This window comes from Peromyscus leucopus, chromosome 2 (assembly GCF_004664715.2).
Source record: "Peromyscus leucopus breed LL Stock chromosome 2, UCI_PerLeu_2.1, whole genome shotgun sequence".
NCBI lineage: Eukaryota > Metazoa > Chordata > Mammalia > Rodentia > Cricetidae > Peromyscus > Peromyscus leucopus.
In genome coordinates, this window is record NC_051064.1 from 142,781,507 (window position 1) to 142,803,993 (window position 22,487).

Here is a 22,487-nt window from a genome sequence, read left to right on the forward strand (position 1 = left end):
ATCTCCAGTCCCACAAAACTCCTTAAGAACAATAATGCCTGTGTCACATGATCCAGAGAGCAGAACACCACTGCCAAGAGCATTTCTGGGGAGAATCCCTAGCAGGGTCTTAGTCAGGACGGATGCTGGCCAGGGCGGAAGAACTCTGACATCCAAGGGTTTCTAAGACAACCACCCAGCCATCAGCAGTTTCCCACGGTCTCAGTAAGAATGCCCCATGCAGGATGGCATGTGAAGGGAGAGAGACCCAGAAAGTGGGGGCAGTGTGTGGCAGCTAGCTAACCACAAACACTGGAAAATCAGAAAAATAACCACGGGACCAGAACCCTCACTTTATGGCCGAGGAAGGCAAAGGAACCCCCCCGTACCACCTGGCCACATGTGCTGAGACTCCAGAGGTGGCTCCCCCTGCTTCCCTCCCACCTGAGATGAAGCACAGGTTTTGAGGGGCTCAGTAACTGGGCCACGGTGCAGGGAATGTTCTAGTTGCTTCCTTCCTCGACAGCATCAGCTTACAGGCCTCAGCTGTCTGCAGCTCCATCTGCAGAGCTTCTGACTCAGTTTCCTAGTGTTACAGTCTCTACCCTAAGGTCCCACTCCACCTTACCCTGGAACAGATTCCCAGTGACAACCACTTACAGCGGCCCAGGAAGCTGGAGTGTGCAAAAATCACTCCGCATGAGAACCAATGAGAGACCCTGAGATTCACACATGGTCAGTCCCATTTCCTCGTGGTCATGACAGTCCCATCCTTGAGTTGATGTCTCTGTGTGGCAGTCATTCCCCGAAGTGCTCTAAAGGGTCTGTCTGCCATGGCCTGCATTGCCCTTGAATCAATGCTGGTAAAATCAAAGTTTCTTGAATGTCCAATAGTCAGATCCCACGGCTTTCCCACCACCTCCCAGATCACTGGCTCACACCCTGGACAGCAGCATACATTATACAGGCTGGCAGACCCACTGAGAAGCATCTTAGGAAAAAGGAAAATGGGTTCTGGAGTTTCTTTGTGTGCCTTGTTTAGGCTGTAATGGTGGCTGAGGAGGACAAATCTTTTAGGTAAATTGACAGAATGTGGTTTCTAAGAACCTGGGCTGGGGACATGGCTCAGTTGGTAGAGCACTTGTTAAGCATTCGAGAGGCCCTGGGTTCACTTCCCAATACCACACACACCAGAGAAGGCAGCACATCCCTGTAATCCCAGTGGAGGTAGGAGGCCAGGTTTGGTCAGTCTCAGCAGCACAGAGAATCTGAGGCCATCAGGGATACATGGGACCCTGCCTCAAAAAAAAAAAAAAAAAAAAAAAAAAAAAAAAAAAAAAAAAAAAAAAAAAGAAAGAAAGAAAGAAAAGAAAAAAAAAAGAAGAGGAGAAAAGAAAAATTAAGGACTAGAGAGTTGGGTCAGTGGTCAGAGCACCAGTTGTGCCAGGCAGTGGTGGCGCACGCCTTTAATCCCAGCACTTGGGAGGCAGGTGGATCTCTGTGAGTTCAAGACCAGCCTGGTCTACATCGTGAGTTCCAGGACAGCTAGGTCTGTTACAGAGAAATCCTGTCTCAAAAAACCAAAACAAAACAAAAGAGCACTTTCTTCTCTTCCAGGACCTGGGTTAGGTTTCCAGCATCCACATGGCGACTCACAAATATCTGTAACTCTAGTTCCAGGAGATCCCATGTCCTCTTCTGGCCTCTATGGACACCAGGCATGTACACAGTGCACAGATATGTACGCAGGCAAAACACCCATACACATAAAATTAGTTAAGGGCTTACTTAGCACATGCTCCCAAGCCTGATGACCTGAGTTCAATCTCTTGGACCCACACAGTATAAAGAGAGAAGTAACCCTCAAAAGTTGTCCTCTGACCTCCACATGTGCATAGTAGCGTGCTTGTCTCCCCACAAATAATTATATGTAATTGTGGTAGTCTGAACTCAATTGCCGCCCCCCCAAGCTCATAGGGAGTGGTACCATGAGGAGGCGTGGACTTGCTGGAGGAAGTGTGTCACTGTGGGGGCGGGCTTTGAGTCTCCTATGCTCAAGCTATGCCCTGTGTCACAGTTCACTTCCTGTTGCCTGTGGATCAAGATGTAGAACTCTCAGCTCCTTCTCCAGCTCCATGTCTGCCTGCATGCCGCTATGTCCCGCCATGATGAAAATGGACTAAACTTCTGAAACTGTTAAGCAAGCCCCAATGAAGTGTTTTCCTTTATAAGAGTTGCTGTCAGGGAGTTGGGGCTTTAGCCCAGTGGAAGGGGGTTTGCTGCCAGGGATGGTGGCGCATGCCTTTAATCCTAGCACTTGAGAGGCAGAGACAGGTGGATCTCTGAGTTTGAGGCCAGCCTGGTCTACAATGTGAAATCCAGGACAGTCAGGGCTCTGTTACACAGAGAAACCTTGTCTTGAAAAACAAAAACAAAACCAACAACAACAAAAAAGAATTTCTATGATTATGGTGAATCTTCATAGCAATAGAAACCCAAACTAACAATAATTTAAAACTTTTTACTCTTTTTTTTTTTTAATTTTATGTATAAATTGTTTTACTGGCATCTGTGTCTATAGCCACACCATGCCTAAAGCCTGTAGAAGCCAGAAGAGGGCACTGGATCCCCTAGAACTGGAGTTACAGATGGTTGTGAGCACCATGTGCCTGCTGGGAACCAAACCTGAGTCGTCCTCAAGAGCAGCCCGTTAAGATGGCTCTTAAGAGCTGAGCCATCTCTCCAGCCCTAAGAACATTTTTTAAAGTGGTTAAATACTTCTCCTTCCAGGAAGGAGATTGCCCAAATCTCAAAGTCCTCTTCTACCTTGGGAACCGAGGCTGCCTTTCAGAGTGGGGAGAAAACATTGCCAAGAGTCCCTGGGCAAACCCCGGAGGCCCAGGAGGCAGGCACTGCCTGAAAGAACACACTGTGCAGGGTTCTACTCCATTCTTCCTCCAGGCTGGTGCTGGCAGGCAGGCGCTGGCAGAAACCTGCCCACTTTCTCCGAGTCACCAGCACCAGCGCCGTGCTGACGTGGGGGAGGGGTTTCAACAAGCCTCCTTTAGCCCAGGCTTTCCGGCTGCACCTCCTTTGCCTCTGTGCGCTTTCGGTTCCCCTTTCCCTCTCTCCGCTGTGCCTACATGACCTCATGAGTGCTTCCCCCACCCAAGCAGTGTGCCACCAAAGGAAAATGGCCCCCGAGGTCACTGCCTAAATACAGTGTTAGTCCGGAGGACATGGTGGAGACCCATGCCTCCAGGCCAAGGCCCAGGCCAAGGCCCAGGCCACGCCATGGTCTAGTCAGATATACTGCAGGCTGAAAACGCAGACACAGGGGTGGGGAGGGCTGCCGGAACATACATGGATTACAAGTCATGACAGGATGCTGGGCGGTGGTGGCGCACGCCTTTAATCCCAGCACTCGGGAGGCAGAGCAGACGGATCTCTGTGAGTTCGAGGCCAGCCTGGGCTACCAAGTGAGCTCCAGGAAAGGCGCAAAGCTACGCAGAGAAACCCTGTCTCAAAAAAAACAAAAACAAAAACAAATCATGACAGGATACGAGAGGGGGCTCGAGGTACACATCCATTGGCTGTGATTCTTAGTCTTTTACACGGCCAGGTGGTGGTAGCGCATGCTTTTAATCCCAGCGCTCAGGAGGCAGAGGCCAGCCTGGTCTACAGAAGGAGCTCCAGAACAGCCAAGACTACACAGAGAAATCCTGTCTCAAAACAAACCACACAAAAGGCTTATTTTTTTTTTATGCTTTGTGTGGTGAGGCATGCAGAGGTCAGGGGACCACCTCTAATGTCCGTTCCTCAGGAACACTGTCCACCTTGGGTTTTTTTGAGATAAGGTCTCACACTTGGCTTGGTCACTGGATGGGCTAGGCTGGCTAGCCATCAAGCCCAGCAATCAATCCTGCTGTCACGGCCTCACCAATGTGCACGCATGGTCCACCAGTGTGCACGCATGGTCTGCCAGGGGCAAGCATGGTCTACTAGGGGCAAGCATGGAACACTAGGGGCAGCTTTTTTTTTTTTTTTTAGTTTTTCAAGACAGGGTTTCTCTGTGTAGTTTTGGGCCTGTCCTGGATCTCACTCTGTAGACCAGGCTGGTCTCGAACTCACAGAGATCTGCATGGCTCTGCCTCCTGAGTGCTGGGATTAAAGGCGTGCGCCACCACCGCCCGGCTTTATGGGCGGCTTTTTAAAGTGGGTTCTGGTAATCAAACGCTGGTTCTTGCGCACCTTACTGACTGATCCACCTCCACAGACACCACACACACACACACACACACACACACACACACACTGCCACCTGCCTCATGTTTGTCTCCAGAATGAAACCTGTTTCCCAGGATTTGCTCACAAGAGCACTCAGCACACAGCCGTCATTCAGCAAATACATAAAGCACGGGTAGTTTATAGAGGACCAGCCCACAGGCTAACCCATGGGACGGGGAGCAGAGGAGTGTAACAGGGGACACACAGGAGCAAAGTATAATGATGTGCATGTGTGAGTGTCGTGATGAAACCCATTGGTGTATGCATTAGAGAGACCAACCCTAGAGAGACACATGATTATCATCTTAGGGCGGACATCATGGAGAAATGGAAAAGGGCAGGAGCCAGAAAAATGGTTCCAAGGTTAACCCTGCTCTTTCTGAGATGAATGGCTTCAGACGCACTGCCTCCCAGAGCCTCCCCTCCCTACGTTAGGCAGACAGTAAGGGCTGCCCTGCCATTGTGTGGTGTTACTGATGAGAAAGGTGTGGAGATAGGAGCTGGCTCTGAGTAGATTAAATGTAGGGAGGCCAGGTCAGTGATTCCCTCTTCCTCTCAGTGGGTTTGGTAGCTCCAAGCCTCAGCAGCCTCCGGACACCCAAAACAAAGAGCTTGAATGAGGCTGGGGGATGTGTGGTTCAGTGGGTAGGGAGCTTGCCTTGCGTGCACAAAGCCTTGGCTTCCACCCCCAGAACACATAAAACTGGGTGAGGTGTTCCATGTGGAGACAGAGGGATCAGAAGTTCAAAGACATCCTTGGCTATGTAGTGAGTTCAAGGCCAACATGGGCTTCATGAGACCATCAAAGAAAAAAAGCAGAGAGCTTGTGCTAAAACTGACCAGTGACCCACGGCTTCCAAGAACTAAGGTGGGGATCTCGTGGATTTCAAATGTGCACAGTCTCTTCCTTGTTCTCCCTTGCCAGTGGGTTACTTTTCTTCGTTACCACCAGTAAACAGCTGTCTGGGGAGGAGAACAGACTACAGGAAACAGATCCGTTCTTCCCTGTGTGTTTCTGGAATGTTTAACACTTATAAGCAAGGGGAGAAGACGAATCACAGATACATAAGATAGAGAAACCGGAAGCAGGGCCACCTGGCTAGAGGACAGGGGACGCGCTCAGGTCCCTAGGTGAAACCAACAGACCAGTGAACTTCCACCCTTGGACCAGGATGCCAGTTCCAGGCAAGGGCTGTTCTATCTGCACTGCAGGGCACACCAGGGAGGCCACCTGGGAGAACCACGCAGCAGACAGGAGGGCCCTGGTGTTTCCTGTGGATACGGAGGACCGTCAGCTCTGACAGCAACGTGCCAGGGACGAATCGTGAGCGGAGACAAGCACTCCAGCACGACAAACGGTCTGCCCAGGAGATGAGCTACCTAGAAAAGCCAGACTTCCCTCCCCGCAACATTCACACTCAGCTCCCATCTCAGCGTCTCGACCCCTGCACCCTTGCTCAGTACGCTGCTGGACCTAACATTTGGCAGCTGACAGCAGATGTTCAGTTTTTCCATGACCCTTCTTTCACACCAGGCTCCACATACATGAGTTTTGAGGGAGGTAACCGGATCATCACGAAGCCACCCAACTTTGGAGCCTTGGTCTACCATGGAGCCCGCTATTGCCAGCAGGGGGCGTTTTCTCTAAGCCCAGGACCTGGCCCTTCCATATGAAAGGCTCTAAGTTAGAGCCAACCCCAGGATGGACAAGGCCTCGTGTGTTCTGTGATGGGGTGGAAAGGACCGCAATGTCACGCGGCTTTAAATAGGAACCTGATGTCAGAGAAGCGTCGCATAAAAAGAGAAGCATATTGTAAGCCGAATAGGCCGGGCTCAGAAAAAGCGGGCACCACCTGTCCCACATCTGTTCCTGGTCCTCAGTGGGGTGACCTACGGAGTCAGAGCCTTTGTGCACACCGTGGGATTCCTGCCTGGGGGTCCTTGGGTCCTTCAGAGTCTCTTCTGCAACCAAAGAAAAAGAGCCATAGCCAGAGCCACAATCCAGCAGAAGGAAAAGGGAAGCACCTCGCTTGGTAAAATATGTGTGTGGCTATTATTTTATTTAGCTCTTCACCGGGGCGATTTGAGTACTGGGGGTTTTTAGAACATTTTCCCTGGAAGCAGAGAGAACAAAACTATTGATCTAAAGCATCGGGCCAGGACTTTCACTGATTTTCAATGCACTAGCAAGGCGAAGCTATCTGAAGGGGTCGAAAAGTGGGGAATGCCCAGACGTGGCAGCATGTGCCTTTAATCCCAGCACTCAGGAGGCAGAGGCAAGGGGGATCTCTTTGAGTTCAAGGCCAGCCTGGTCTACATAGAGAGTTCCAGGATAGCTAGTGATAATGTAGAGAGACCCTGTCTCAAAAAACAAAAGAAATTCGGAGAAAAGCCCACTCCCAGGACAGCTGGGCTGGGTGACAACAGCAGTCTGGTCGCCAGAGTTCCCTGGATCTAGACTCAATGGGGCCTGGGAGGTCGGCGGCTCCAGCCAATGGAGGCCTGGGAGACAGGCCTACAGTCGATGGGAGCCGGGAGTGGGGGTGGGCGTGGGAGGGAGGCCTCCAGCCGATGGGGGCCCATGTGCTGGAAATAGGCCCTCTCTGAGCCTCACTGAGCAGGCGACAGTCTACCTCAACCAAGCAGGTGAAGAAGCTGGCCAGACAAGCAGCCGCTGTGTTACCACCAATGCCTTATGAATTCATTTGCCCTGTTTAAGGAGGAGACACAGGACGGTTACTTTTCATTGCATACTTGAGATCTCTGTGGCTTTATTATTATTAAAAATAATAATTATGATAAATTTAAAGGTAGGGTCTAGGCTAGCCTTAACTTCATGGCAATTCTCCTACCCCAGCCTTCCCACAGCTGAGTATTTGTGTGTTTTGGTTGTTTAATTTTGGGTTTTTTTTTGTCTTTTTTTTTTTTTGAGACAGGGTCTCGTCTAGCCCAGGCTGGCTTAGAACTCTCTATGAAGCCAAGGATGATCTTGAATTTTTGATCCTCCTGCTTTTACCTATTAGTGCTAGGATTACAGGTATGCACCCCCACACAGTGCTGGGGGTCCAGTCCAGGACTTTACACATGCTAAGGCAAGCAGCCTACCACTGAGCTACACCTCTGGTCCATATTTGTGTTTTCAGAATGTGTGTGGTACATATGTGTGGTGTAGTGTGTGTGTGTGTATGTGTGTGTGTGTGTGTGTGTGTATGTGTGGTGTGTGTATGTGATATGTGTGTGGTGTGGTGCACATATGCGGCATGTGTGGTGTTATGTATGTGTTGCATATGTGTGTAGTGTGTGTGTGGTGCATGTGGGGTGTGTGTGTGTGTGTGTGTGTGTGGTGCATGTATGTGATGCATGTTTGTATGGTGTGTGTGGTATATGTGGTACATGTTTGTGCGGTGTGTGTGATGTGTGTGTGTGTGTGTTTTCAGAACGTGTTGCTTAGCATAGTGTCATAAGCCTATGATGGCAGGAAGGCATTGTTACAGGAGGCTGGTCCCCTGGGCTACAGTGAGTTTGAGGTCAGCTCAGGCTACTCTAAGAGAAGACTTGTTTTCTTAGAGTAATTCTTACTTTTCTCCTTTAGGAGCGATCCGTGCGAAGCTAACCTCCCGGGTCTTCATCACACTCTGTCTCAGGCCATGCAGCACTAGCTTAACTCTGAAATGGCCTTAGATAAGATCTGACTAAATATCCCTCATCTTCTACTATAATGTTGCTTCCAGGTAGATGGAGACCTTATCCCTGTCCCATGTGACCTTCCTAGAACTTAGGACAGTGGCTTTCAACCTTCTTTATGCTGTGACCCTTTAATACAGTGCCTCATGCTGTGGTGACCCCCAAGCATAAAATTATTTTCATTGCTACTTTATAACTGTAATTTTGCTACTGCTATGAATCCTACTGGAAATAGCTGATATGCAGGACATCTGATATGTGCCCCACAGGTTGACAGCAATGAGGACCATGGGAAGATACACATGAAACCGAAAATGCTCCATCACCATGTGATTCATGGTGCCCACGTTCACCCCACAAACCTGATCTCACATAAAGATGCAGCCGCAATGCACACTGGGCTACTACAGGCCTGCTCACACTCAGTTCTCTGAAAATGCTCCCCAGTCCGCCTTGACAGGGACTTTTTTGGGTATACCCATGTAGTATATATATAACTACTGTTTGTGGGCCAAATGTAGCCTACCTACCTATTTTTATAAAGGTTTACTGGAATACAGCCTCTCCCATCAATTGGTTGCTTTGAAACAAAAAAGGAAAGAATTGGGTAATTTCAGCAAAGGCTATACAGCTTGGAAATATCCACCACCTGATCCTTTAAAAAGTTTACAGGAAGCAGGTCATGGTGCCCCAGGTCTATAATTGTAGCTATTTTTGAGGCTAAGGGAAGAGGTCACAATTTCAAGAGCAGCCTGAGCAATGTAGACCCTGTCTCAGAAAAGTAAAAAAGGAGCACTCAGGATGTAGCTCAGTGGGTGGAGCACCTGCCCAGCCTCCAAGAGGCCCTGGGTTCAATCCCCAGCATCCCACAGAAGCAGGGTGTGGTGATGCCCACCTGTAATTCTAGCGCTCGGGAGGTGAAAGGGAAGGTCAAAAGTCATCAGGGGTCATTTGTGTCAGCCTGGGCTATCTAAAAAAATTAGATAAACAAAAAGCCGGGCAGTGGCGACGACACGCTGGAGATCCCAGCACTCCAGGAGGTAGAGGCAGGCTGATCTCTATGAATTTGAGGCCAGCCTGGGCTACAGAGTGAGTTCCAGGACAGGCAGGCACAAAGCTACACAGAGAAACTCTATCTCAAAAAACCACACACGGGGCTGGAGAGATGGCTCAGAGGTTAAGAGCACTGACTGCTCTTCAGAGTCTAGTCAATTCCAGCAACCACATGGGCTCACAACCATCTGTAATGAGATCAGCACCCTCTGTATACATAATAAATAAATAAATAAATAAAAAACCACACACACACACACACACAAAAAAAAAAAAAAAAAAAAAAAAAAGATAAAATAAAATAACAAAATAAAGAAGGGCTGTGATCGTAGGTCATGGTAGAGAGCTTATAGAGCGTGCACAAGGCCCTGGGTTCCAGCCCTATCACAGGGAAAACACACAAGGAAACACTGTAAGTTGCAGTGGCGGCCAAGACAGTATTTCGGCCTAAGAGTGTGGTAGGCATTGTGCTGAGCATTGCAGGTATATTTTCTCATAGAACTGAATTCCCGTTATAACATCATGAGCAGAGTCTGACCTGTGAGGTCACAGAGGCTCCACTGTCTGCCAGGATCATTATGCCCAATGGTAAATCCAGAATCCAAAGCTGGGCCTGGGTCTGTGCACCTCTGGCCCTGGGTGCCAGGCTGTATGGCTTTTCCAGGGTGCACATTCTAGCCACATCTAGCAGAACCCTTGATACTTTTGAGGTTAGCCTGTCTCCTCGTCATCCTCAGAAGACGACCCAGGGGATCCTGTTCCTTCTAGCCTGAATACCTACGTGTCTCTCTCTCTCTCTCTCTCTCTCTCTCTCTCTCTCTCTCTCTCTCTGAGAATTCTACCAGTTCATGAAGGCTTAGTTAAGGTCTCCCTCTCTCAACCAACACAGAGTCTCAGAGGGCTGCAGCTGCCGCTTAAAAGGTTTAATTTCATTGTTTTATTAATGTGTGTCTGTGTGGGGGTATGTGCACAGAGTGCAGGCGCCTGAGAAAGGCAGAAGAAGGGCCCAGTCACCTGGAGCTGGAGTTACAGGCAGCAGGGAGCCACCCAATGTGGGTGCTGGAATCCCCACTTAGGTCCTCTGGAGAAGCTGCTGGTGCTCTTGGCCACTCGGCTATCTCTCCAGCCACTTTTTTTTTTTTTTTTTTTTTTTTTTTTTTAATTGACTCCTCTTTCTCCATCACAAGTCCTGGTGACTGAACCCAGGTCATCCAGGTTGCACACCATCTCAGGCTTGCAAGCACTTCTACCCACTCTACCATCTCACCAGGCCTGCCATGGCCGCCCTGTAGAGCACAGATGGGACTCTTCCTTGTTGTTTTGAGATAGACTATCACTGCCTTCAAACTAAGTAGCCCCGACTAACGTCCTGCCTCGGAGTAAGTCTTATTAGATGCAGAGACCTTTTTATTTTTCATTTGTTTATTTTTTCGAGATAGGATCTCCCTATGTAGCTCTGGCTGTCCTGGAACTTACTATGTAGACCAGGCTGGCCTCAGAACTCACAGAAAGCGGCCTGCCTCTGTCTCTGTCTCCTGAGTGCTGGGCAAAAGCATGCACCACTTTGCCTAGCTAGAAGCAGAAAGAACCTTAAAAGAGGCCAGGCATACTGGTGGGCACCTTTAATGCCAGCACTTGGGAGGCAGAGTGTGAGGTCCAGCCTGGTCTACATAGTGAGACTATTTAAAAAAAAGAAAGAAAAGCAAGAGGAGGGCCAGAGAGATGGCTCAGTGGGTAAAGGCGCTTGCTACTGAGACTGACAACCTGAGTTTGATTCCTGGAACTCACATGGTAGGAGAGAACCAATTCTCAAAAGCCGTCCCCTGACTCCACTCTCCCACCCGGGCATGTGGGCACACATCTATACATACAGATACCCACGTACACATACACAGAGTAAATAAAATATAACTTTTAAAAAAGAGCAGAAAAGGAAAGCTAGTCCATCTTTTCAAATCACTCAAGGCAAGATATTAAAAACGAAGTAGATAGAAATAAATGTATTCTGATTGCCCATGTAGGTTTTCAGTGGATATGAATTCTACCACCTAGCTTGGGATCCTTTTGTGATCCTTACTCCTACTTTTTGTTTTTGACACGGAGTCTCGCTGTGTAGTCCAGGCTAGCCTGGATCTCAGGATTCTTCTCTGGCCTCCTGAGTGCTGGGATGGCAGGCATACACTACCACACCCAACCTTTTGAGGCTGGCCTATCTCCTCAACTCACGTGCATGCCCTTGACAGGTAGTCATTTCTACCCGGAATTGGGGCAATGACCAATACTAGCAAGCCCCAACGCAAGGTATCTTAGCATCACTGTCCCATGGCTCACTATCCAAAAATACAATCCTAGGCGCTTCAGGTCCTCAATCAGAACTCTGCAATTAGCTTTTTCTAAACTGCCATCCCGTAGTAGGATGACTTGCGGACTCGCCAGGACGCCAGGCAAAGTCGCGGAGCACAGCTGGGGTGACCAGCAAGTGCTGGTCCTCGGCCTTTGCCCTGAGGAAGGATGGATGCAGTGAATTCCTCAGGGATGCTCTCTATGCCGGGTCCTCCCCGGAGCTTTCCCGAGGTGTCACGGGCCCCCCTCGGCAAGAAGGCAAGGCCGAGCCGGGCACCGGGGAGCTCCGAGGACGCTGACCTCAACTTTATTTTTTAAAAATAGCTCGGAGGCCGCGGCGCTCCGGGGAGCCGCCCGCTTCCCCTGCAGGGCTCGGGGTCGCCGGGAGGACGGTGGCCCGGGGTCCCAGTCACAGAGGCGACCCGGGAGGTGAGCGACAGGGACCGAGGAGGGGCCAGGGCCGAAGGAGGCCGCTCACCTTCTTCACCGACAGAGAGATGTTCTCCAGGATTCGGTCCTTCACCTCCCGCGGCTCCATGGCGCCGCCGCCGCCCCGTCGCCGCTTCCCGCGCCGGGCGCCCGGGGCTGCCGCCAACCGCTGCCGCCGGCCGTGCGGGGGCTCCGTGGTGCCGGCCGCGGGCCCCGGCGCCCGCCGCCCTCGCCTCGCCTCGCCCGGGCCTCGCTCCGCCGCCGCCGCCGGCGCCTCCCGAGCGCGGAGCCGCGAAGGAGACGCGGGTTGTGCGCGGCGGCAGGAACTGATGTCAGGCGGGGCGGCGCCAGCACCGGCCGGGAGGGACGGCGGGGACCGGGCGGGTCCGCCTCCTCCGAGACCCGGGGCGGCGGAGACCTGGGAGCTCCTAGACCCGGGGACTCAGAGATCCGGGGCCGCGGAGACTCGGGGACCTGGAGACCAGGGAATTTGCGCAGCCCGGACCACACAGACCAGGGACCTCATAAAGCCGGCGCCCTATAAACCCGAGGACTCACAGACCCGGCACCGCTGAGACTCGGACCTCAAACACCCTGGGACTCAGAGACAACCCCCGCCAACCCCCCACTCACTCCCGCACAACTCCTCAGAGACCTGGGACTTGCGATCTGGGACCTCACAGATCTTCAGGGACGCCTCGCTCAAAGACCCCGGGGACCTCACAGGCCCAGGGCCCCCTCCCAAGTCTTCAGAGACACTGTGTTATCTCCCACTCTCACAACAGGGCCCTGCACAGGCCTGGAAACTCGCACAACTGCTTAGAGGTCGCCCACTCCCTCCTCGCTCCCATCCCCCTTCCCTGCACCATTCAAAGACCCTCCTCCCAGGATCTGTCCAACTCCTTGGAGACCCCCTCCCACTCAGGACCAGCACAGACAGCGCCCCTCCCTCATTCCAAATGGCATTCCTCACCCTTGCCCACAGGGAATCCAGACATACCCGCATACTTGAGAGAATGGAGACAAGGCCTGGCCAGTCAGAGACACCTACCCATCTCTTTCCAGCCCCTCCATGTATAACCCGGAGTTCAGTGGTTGGGACAGCTTAGAGACTCCAGCACCCAAACTTGGCCCTGACTCCAGAGCTCCGTCCTCCATCCTCCCCAGCCCTGGAATTCATCATGCTCAAAGTCCAGTCCTCAGCTTCAGGCCATTGCAAATCCCTGGTGGTTCTCCTACCTCCAAAACCAACTCTTTCCCCAGGCAGCCTTCATACCTTCTGTCCTGGCCAGTTTTATGTCAACTCAACTCAGGGACACAAGCTAGCGTCAACTGAAAGAAGGAAACCTCAATTAAGAAAATACTTCCATAAGATGACTGTAGGAAAGCCCGTAGGGTACTTTCTTAATTAGTGATTGATCGGGGAGGGCCACCCCTGGGCTGGTGGCCCTGGAATTGTCTAAGAAAGCAAGCTGAGCAAGTTATTAGAGAAGGAAGCTAGTAGCAGCACGCCCCTCCCCCATGGCCTCCACCTCCAGGTTCCTGCCCTGTTTGAGTTCCTGCCTCGGCTTCCCTCGATGGGACTATAATTCCGGATATATAAGCCGAACAAACCCTCTCCTCTCCAAATAGCTTTGGTCATGGTGTTTCATGTTTCATCACAACAGTAGAAAAGTAGCTAAGATACCTTCCTACACCCTATTCTACTAAGAGCTTCTCTCCCTCAGCCCGAGACGATTTAAGGGACATACTCCCTGCCCCAAACTCACCAACTCTACGCTTGGGTTCTGTCTCCTACCCTGGGCTACTTCTCTAAGTTTGATCCCCAAATAACCATACCCTCACAGAGCAGTAAGTCCATTCTTTAATTTTTAGACAGCAGAATTCTCACTCTGGCTCCCTAGTTTTCACTAGCGTCTGCTCAGGCTAACGTCACCCTTCCCACTAATTCCATAGCCGATGAACAGAGTAACCCCACCCTTCCCTGACCTCCAAAGAGAGCCCAAAGATGGTGACAGTTTTAAAGGTTTGTTCCCTAGGAATGGATAAGGATACAAAACAAACTGGAGAGGAATCTGGGGTCCCTGCATTCCTTACTCCTTGGGGCTAGTGGTGGCAAGAGTTCTCAGCGCTAATCATGTGGAAACAGTGTTAGCCAGGCAGCACACACCTGTTATCACAACACTTGGAGAGTGGAGGCAGGAGGATCAGGAGTTACAAGCCATTCTCAGCTACATAGTGAGGTGAATTATAGGCCAGCCTGGGCTACATGAGACCCTGTCTCAAAACAAACAAACAAACAAAACAACAGCAACTCAAGCAAAAACATTAGTCCATGCCTATAATTCCAGTGCTGCTTTTTGTTTTGTTTTGTTTTATTTTAGGGTTTTTTTTTTGTTTGTTTGTTTCTTTGTTTTTCGAGACAGGATTTCTCTGTGTAGTTTTGATGCCTGTCCTGGATCTCACTCTGTAGACCAGGCTGGACTCGAACTCACTGAGATCTGCCTGGTCTGCCTCCCGAGTGCTGGGATTAAAAGCATGCACCACTGCCGCCTGGCCTTATTTAGTTTTTTGAGACAAGTCTCACTCTGTGGCTCTGGCTGGCCTGAACTCACTATGTAGACCAGGTTGGACTTGAACTCACAGAGCTCTGACTTCCCCTGCTTTCCCAGTTCTGCGTCTGAGGATGTGTATGACCACACCACTAGATCCAGTACTGGTTTTTGAGCCAGGGATCTCACCCTAGCCCTGCCTCAAACTCCCTGAGACAGGCCCCTCCAGGGTCACCTGGAAACAAGTGTTTCCCACAGAATCTAGACTAGGACTCCAGGAATCACTTGGATGTTCTTCTAAGCCCTTGACCATTTTATGTTTTTGTAGGTTGTTCTCGCAGGCCACCCTAAGGACTTGGTCTAACTTTTAGGGAGAAAACTAGAGTCTCTATAGTAACTGAAGCCAGGGAGTTTTAAAATTTGTATTGAACTCAGCAAAGTAAGAGTCACCATGGAACTGGGTAGAGGACATATCAGTTGGGGGATCAAGGTTGTATTTGTTGCCCAGGTAAAGAAAAGATTGAGCCAGGCGGTGGTGGCGCAAGTCTTTAATACCAGCACTCGGGAGACAGAGGCAGGCGGAGGATCTCTGTGAGTTCGAGGCCAGCCTGGTCTACAGAGCGAGATCCAGGACAGGCACCAAAACTACACAGAGAAACCCTGTCTGGGGGGAGGGGGCAGATTGAGGGCAGCCGACACATTACATTAAATGATGAAATAGAGACACAGACGCTTGAATGAATGAATGACTCCCTCCCAGTCCCTCCTAACCAGAGTGTCTACAGGGCCCAACCCTTGAGACACAGGCCCGGCTCTTGAGAACAGCTTGGAACAAAAGTGAACGTGAAGTCACCTGCTCAGCACCATGGTCCAACAAATGCCTCTTCATGGTTTAGACTCAGGACAGATTGTGTGTGTGTGTGTGTGTGTGTGTGTGTGTGTGTGTGTGTGTGTGTGTGTGTGTGTGTGTGCTGTAAAACAACTCACCATGTCATGCTGAGGAACATTATCCACCTCCTTTGAGACAGGGTCTCTCATTGGCCTGCCACTCACCAGTTAGTCTAAATGGCTTCTGCCTTCCCAGCAAAGGGGTTAGAATCACACATCACAAGGTCTGGAGCTGGGGAAGGGGGCAGTGTCCTTACACAGGCAAGTGCTTTGCGGACCAGGCCACCCCGAACTCCCCACCTCCTTTTGCTTTTTGGAAACAGTATTTCATGTAGCCCAGGCTTTTCTCTAACTCCCTAAATACTTTAACTTCTGATGGTTCTAGGGGCTGGAATGGCAGGCGTGTACCATCACATCTGATTTATATGGCACTAGGTATGAGTCAGGGCTTTGGGCTGGAGAGATGACTCTGTAGTTAGCAATGTTTGCTTCGCTTATAGAGGACCTGGAGTTTCCTTCCCAGCACCCCTATTGGTTTATTGGCTTACAGTGACCTGTGACTCCAGCTCCAGGAGGTCTGGTCTACACAGGGCCATCCAGGACTACATAGTGAGACCTTGTCTTAAAAAAATAAAATAAAGCATGAATAAAAATAAAACACAAAGGAAAGCAAACCAAACCAGGGCTTTGACATTCTACCAACTGAGCAACATGTCTAGCTCAATAGATATTTTCATTCTCTGACTGTGTGCTGGGAGTGTCCGCTTCCTCTGTTAGGTGGAAGGTGGTAACATTTCCCCCAGGCTGCTGCATCTGTACTTGTCGGGGGACTATGGTCCCAAGCAACTTTTTACAGCTTTTGGAGGAACATATGTTCTCTGCCTCCCAGCTCCCCAAGGTGTTCTGGGCTAAGTGTGTATCTAGGAGAAGAGACCACACGTGTGTTCATAAGTAGGCCACTGCACCATGCTTTGAGTTTAAAAACAGGCTCTACCCTACCAAAAACAGGGTCCCTGGAGAGATGGCTCAGCACCAGCTTTTCTTCTAGAGAACTTGGGTTCGATTCCTAGCACCCACCACAAACATCTATTAGCTTCAGTTCCAGGGGACCTGACATCTTCTGGCCTCTAAGGGCACCAAGCATGCACGTGGTGCACAGACATACACAGAGGCAAAACATTCCTGCATGTAAAATAAAGATTAAAAAACAAATATAAAAAATACCGACTCTGGGAAACACAGGAGACCTGCCGCTGGGAGTTATACAGCTGGAAATTAAAACCATTACACAACACTTCCCTGTCACGTGAGAAGCCCATGAGACTCTGAGTCAAAAGCATCAAAAATCAAAAGCCTGTGCTGATTCATGCCAGGGCCTCAGGCAAGACACTTGCCCTGGTTTCCAAATCAATGACACAGAAAAAAGGATTTCAAAGCCAGGTGTAGTGGCACAAGCCTGTAATTCCAGCACTTGGGAAGCAGAGGTGGGAAGACCTGGTTCAAGGTCATCCTCAACCACATAGAGTGGAGGCTCACCTGGGTGCGGGGAGACCCTGTCTTAAAAAGCCAAAAAAAAAAAAAAAAAAAAAAAAAAAAAAAAAGGCTGAAGAGATGGCTCAGTGATTAAGAGCATGGGTTCAAATTCCAGCACCCCCATGGAGGCTTACAACTATTGGTAACTCCAGCCCCAGAGCATCTGATGCCCTCTGGCCTGCTTGGATGCAGGTGATACAGATACACAGACATACACACAGATAAAACACACACACACACACACACACACACACACACACACACACACACAAAGTTAATAAAAAGAGAGAGATGAATTCCTCCCTTTCTTCCTGACTCTAGACAATTATGTTTGTGCTTAAAGGAATTACTGCCTTGGCAGCAGGCTAGGGAAGTTGTTTGAGTCCCATTGAAGGGGAACAACTGGACAAGCTGGTTCTCTCTATCTACAGCACTCAGAGTCCCCCATTCTGCGTCATAGTCTCCAGAAGTGGACTGGACAAGCTGAAGCAAGGCAGCTTTATCCAGGGCTTTGACTTTCTGTTGAATAGTTCCTTCTTCGAACTTTAGTCAGGAAAATGGGTGGGTAGAAACTGGGCTATTCCCCAACCTCCTAACTTAAAAAGCCTTCAGCAACTTATTGCCATAGAGCATTCCCGTGCATGCGTGTGTGTTGTGTGTGTGTGTGTGTGTGTGTTGAACTTTTTTGAACTTTTTCTTTTTTAAAGTTTTTTTTTTTTTTTTTTAATAATTCTTATTTCATATGTAAGGGCATTTTGTCTGCATGTCTGTCTGTGCACTACTTGTGTTCATTGTGTCCGTGGAGGACAAAGAGGTACAGGCCAGAAGAAAAGTTGGATCCCCTGGAACTGGAGTTACAGATGGTTGTGAGCTGCCCTGTAGGTGGTGCTACATGGAACTTGGGTCCTCTGGAAGAGCAGCCAGTGACCTTAACTGCTCTCTAGTTTGAGACCCCCCTCCCCCGATTTTTAGTTTTAATTTTTTATTTTGTTCTCTCTCTCTCTCTCTCTCTCTCTCTCTCTCTCTCTCTCTCTCTCTCTCGTTTGTTTGTTTTTCTGAGACAGGTTTTCTCTGTGTAGTCCTGGCTGTCCTCCTGAGTGTAAATGGACTTTTCATGTCCCGACTCCCCGGTACCAAATAACCGACTCAGAGGCTAAATATGAATTATAAATGCCCAGTCAATAGCTTAGGCTTGTTACTAGCTAAGTCTTACATTTATATGAACCCATATTTCTATTTATGCTTTGCCATGAGGTTCACAGCTCATTTTTATGTGTCCTGCTTGCTCAGCAGCTGACTGGTGTCTCTCCTGACTCTACCCTCCTTCTTCCCATCATTCTCAGTTTGGCTTTCCCGCCTAACTTCCTGCCCAGCTATTGGCCTGTCAGCTTTTTATTAACCTGTGGGAGTAATACATATTCATAGTGTGGAAAAGGATTGTTGCACATCACCTGAGTGCTGGGATTAAAGTGTGCACCACCACACCTGGCTAGCTTGTTCTCTTTGTGTGTGTTGTTGCCTTGGACTCACAGAGATCCCTCTGGCCTTGCCTTCCAGTGCTCTGATTACAGATATGTGCCATCACACCTGGCTTTTTTTGTTTGTTTGTTTGTTTTTAAGATTTATTTATTTACTGTGTATAGTGTTCTGTCTGCATATATGCCTGCATGTCAGAAGAGGGCACCAGATCTCATTATGGATGGTTGTGAGCCACCATGTGGTTGTTAGGAATTGAACTCAGGACCTCTGGAGGGCAGTCAGTGCTGTTAACCATTGAGCCATCTCTCCAGACCTGCTTTTTTTGTTTTGTTTTTTCGAGACCGGGTTTCTCTGTGTAGCCGTGACTATCCTAGAACTCGCCCTGTAGGCCAGACTGGCCTCGAACTCATAGAGATTGACAGAGATTTACTCGCCTCTGCCTCCCAGTGCTGGGATTAATGTGGGCACCACTACACCTGGCTCGAAGAGTTTTTAGTTCAAGTAAGATTTTTCTTAAGCTGGCCATGAAATACATGCTCAGAAAGAAGGCAGAGAACACCTGTGCTCTGAGGGGTTCACACCTGATTTGGGCCTTTCCTTCTGTGAGACAGTGGATACAGAGCTGCTGTGGACGCTCACAGAATGGTTAGCAGAGCAGAGGTGCTCACCAGGGCTCTAAGTTAGTCCTGTAAACAGGTGTGGTGAAAAGGACTTAACAGGGACTTCTGTGGACTCACTAAGCCTGGCGATTCTGTCTGTCTCAAATCTGCTAAATTCCGAGTTAGCAGTCTCCTGGGGCGAACCTGATGCAAACCAAGCCTGGCATCTGGGTGGGTTTCAGACAGGCATAGGCTGCTACTACATTTATTGGCAGTGGAGTTATAGTGAAAAGGATGGTGTAGATGCTCCCTTTTTGGGGCTTATGAAAGGTCATGAGCAGGGGTCAAGCAGAGTGGCCTTTAACCCCAGCACACAGCAAGCAGAGGCAGGGAGATAAAGCCAATCGAAATGTATATAACTATTGAATTTATCATGCCCAATAGAATGAAAGATTGACTAACTGTGATAGCTACTTTTGCTGCCAGGGTCTCCACTGTGCTAGCTGTAGTAAGCAATTATGAAATGGTTATCCCCGAAATAGTAGCAGTGGTGGCCGCCACTGCTATAACAGCAACAACGGCAGCAGCAATGTCAAATTCTCTTCTGGAGCATGTGGGCATCCACTGGCATGGTTACAACTCCAGGAACACGAACCGTCAAGGCCCATTTTTCTTGATCCCAGCATGACTTAGGCTGGCAGCTCTTCTGGAGAATCCAAAAACATGGTTACAGTTCCTAGGCTTATGTTAATGCTTGCCAAAGCTGGCCATATTGGGCTCTTAATCCCCATTAGCATCAGAAGGGGAGAGTTTTTCATTAAGGCCCAATAGGTCTCTGTCATGTTGGGTTTCAGCAGCAGTCACAGGGCGCACACATCGCTAAGGAATCCAAAGAGGAACCTCATTGTCCTGAGGAAAGACATAAACAGAACCCTGGGCCTATACCAACACCAGATCGGATCTCCTTCAAGTGTCAGTAGAAAGATCTTTCCATCGCACCAGAGGATGATTTGCAACAGGAGACCTCCAGTGCTTATCTGCAGTGGATGCTCCAGCAGAATCCACCGATAAAAAATTTAAAATATATAAAACAAGGGAAAGAATAGAATGTGGAGAGGAATGATGAGTCTTCAGTTCCCCTTTTTTTTTTACTCCAGCAAAATGTTTGTTTGGCTCCTTTTTTAAACAGTTCAAATTTTTCTTTCTTTTTTTTTTTTTCCTTTTTCACTTTCTCAAATTAATCAATTTATCCACCTTTATATTATCAGCTTGATACAGTATGTATTCCCATCTTAATTGTGAAATGTTTCATTGAGACTAGCTTAGTAACCGAGTAAAACCAAAACTTATTATAAGCCACAGTTGTCCTAGGGTCCCCCATGCTATACATATATAGTCTCCATGGTTCTGTGGGTTGTGGTCTGATTGTTCTTTATTTTATATCTAGAATCCACTTATGAGTGAGTACATATCATGTTTGTCCTTCTGGGTTTGGGCTACCTCACTCAGGATGATTTTTTCTAGTTCCATCCATTTGCCTGCAAATTTCATGCTGTCATTGTTTTTTTCTGCTGAGTAGTACTCCATTGTGTATATGTACCACATTTTCTTAATCCATTCTTCAGTTGATGGGCATCTAGGTTGTTTTCAGGTTCTGGCTATTACAAATAGTGCTGCTATGAACATAGTTGAGCATGTATCTTTGTGGTATGAATCAGCGTTCCTTGGGTATGTGCCCAAGAGTGGGATGGCTGGGTCTTGAGGTAGTTCGATTCCTAATGTTCTGAGAAACTGCCATACTGATTTCCACAGTGGTTGTACAAGTTTACATTCCCACCAACAGTGGAGGAGTGTTCCCTTTGCTCCACATCCTCTCCAACATTGATTATCATTAGTGTTTTTGATCATAGCCATTCTGACAGGTGTAAGGTGGTATCTCAGAGTCGTTTTGATTTGCATTTTTCTGATGATTAAGGATATTGAGCCTTTCTTTAAATGTCTTTCGGTCATTTGTGATTCTTGTTTTGTGAATTCTCTGTTTTAGCCCATTTTTCAATTAGATTTTTCAGTATTTTGATGTCTAGTTTCTTGAGTTCTTTATATACTTTGGAGATCAATCCTCTGTCAGATGTGGGGTTGGTGAAGATCTTTTCCCATTCTGTAGGCTGTCTTTTTGTCTTATTGATCATGTCTTTTGTCCTGCAAAAGCTTCTTAATTTTGAGAGGTCCCACTTATTAAATGTTGTGCTCAGGGTCTGTGCTGTTGGTGTTTTATTTAGGAAGTGGTCTCCAGTGCCAATGCATTCAAGAGTGCTTCCTACTTTCTCTTCTATTAAGTTTAGTGTAACTGAATTTATGTTGAGGTCTTTTATCCACTTGAACTTGAGTTTTGTGCATGGTGATAGATATGGATCTATTTGTAATCTTTTACATATTGACATCCAGTTATGCCAGCACCATTTGTTGAAGATACTTTCTTTTTTCCATTGTATAGTTTTGGCTTCTTTGTCAAAAATCAGGTGTTCATATGTGCATGGATTAATGTCAGGGCCTTCAAGGTTTTTATACCAGTACCCAAGCTATTTTTGTGACTATAGCTCTATAGTAGAGCTTGAGGTCAGGGATGGTTATGCCTCCAGAGGTTCCAGCTCAAGGACTTTATCATCTGGGATTGAAGAGGGAAAACATGAGCCTTTGTATCTTTTTGGGAGGGAGTGACTTTATAGATAAGGACAGGTATCTGGTTAATCCCATGAGCACATGAATGACTCTGAACAAGGCAGCAGTATTTGGGAACTATCTCACCCTCTTCTGAGAGATTTCTCTATCTTCTGCTTGCAACACCTTTTTTGTTTGGAGAGGCTCATGTAGCCACAGTTGGCCTTGGATTTGCTATGTAGAAGAGGATGGCTTTGAACTCCTGATTCTCCAGCCTCTACCTCCCTACTGCTGGGAATGCAGGCATGCACCAGCATGGCCCATCTGATATGGTGCTGAGGACAAATTCTGGGCCTCACACTCGGTAGTGGGCACTCCACCAACAAAGCCACAGCCCAGTCCACATTCAACACAAGGAATTTTTTTGTTTTTGTTTTTTTAGTTTTCTGAGACAGGGTTTCTCTGGGTAGCCTTGGCTGTCCTGAAACTCACTCTATAGTCCAGGCTGGCCTCGAACTCACAAAGATCCACATGTCTCTGCCTCCTGAGTGCTGGGATTAAAGGCGTGCACCACCACCGCCCCGGCTCTAGGCACAAGTTTTCTAAAACTTAAAAAAAGAATCGATTTCATTCCTACTTAAATGAATGTCCTTCCCTTTCTCCCATTTCCCTCTCTCCAGTTGCAGAGGTAGGTTTCTTTCTTTTTTCTTTTTTATAAAGATTTATTTTTATTTTACATGCATTGGTGTTTTGCCTGCATGTATATCTGTGTCAGGGTGTCAGATTCCCTGGAACTGGGGTTACAGACAGTTGTAGGTGCTGGGACTTGAACCCAGGTCCTCTGATGAGCAGCCAGTGCACTTAACCTCTGAGCCACCTCTCCAGCCCTGTATATGTAGATTTCTGCTCTAGCCTTCTGACATATACTTCCCTGGCACACTGAGTCTATAGAGTATTATTCTCTGCAGCACTGGGTATTTAGTGCTAAGCAAATACTCTACCG

The 22,487-nt window shown here is 48.5% G+C and overlaps 1 protein-coding gene across 2 annotated transcripts in view; it reads right to left on the reverse strand.

The window, feature by feature from the left end:
- Plekhm2 (pleckstrin homology and RUN domain containing M2) overlaps nt 1-12,098 on the reverse strand; it is a 42,295-nt gene extending 30,197 nt beyond the window's left edge. For both annotated transcript variants that reach the window (XM_028880678.1, XM_028880677.1), the window contains exon 1: nt 11,825-12,098. In XM_028880678.1, the coding sequence (XP_028736511.1) occupies nt 11,825-11,884 (60 nt within the window). In that variant the 5' untranslated portion in view covers nt 11,885-12,098. The remainder of the gene's footprint in view (nt 1-11,824) is intronic.
- Between the last annotated feature and the right edge of the window lie 10,389 nt (nt 12,099-22,487).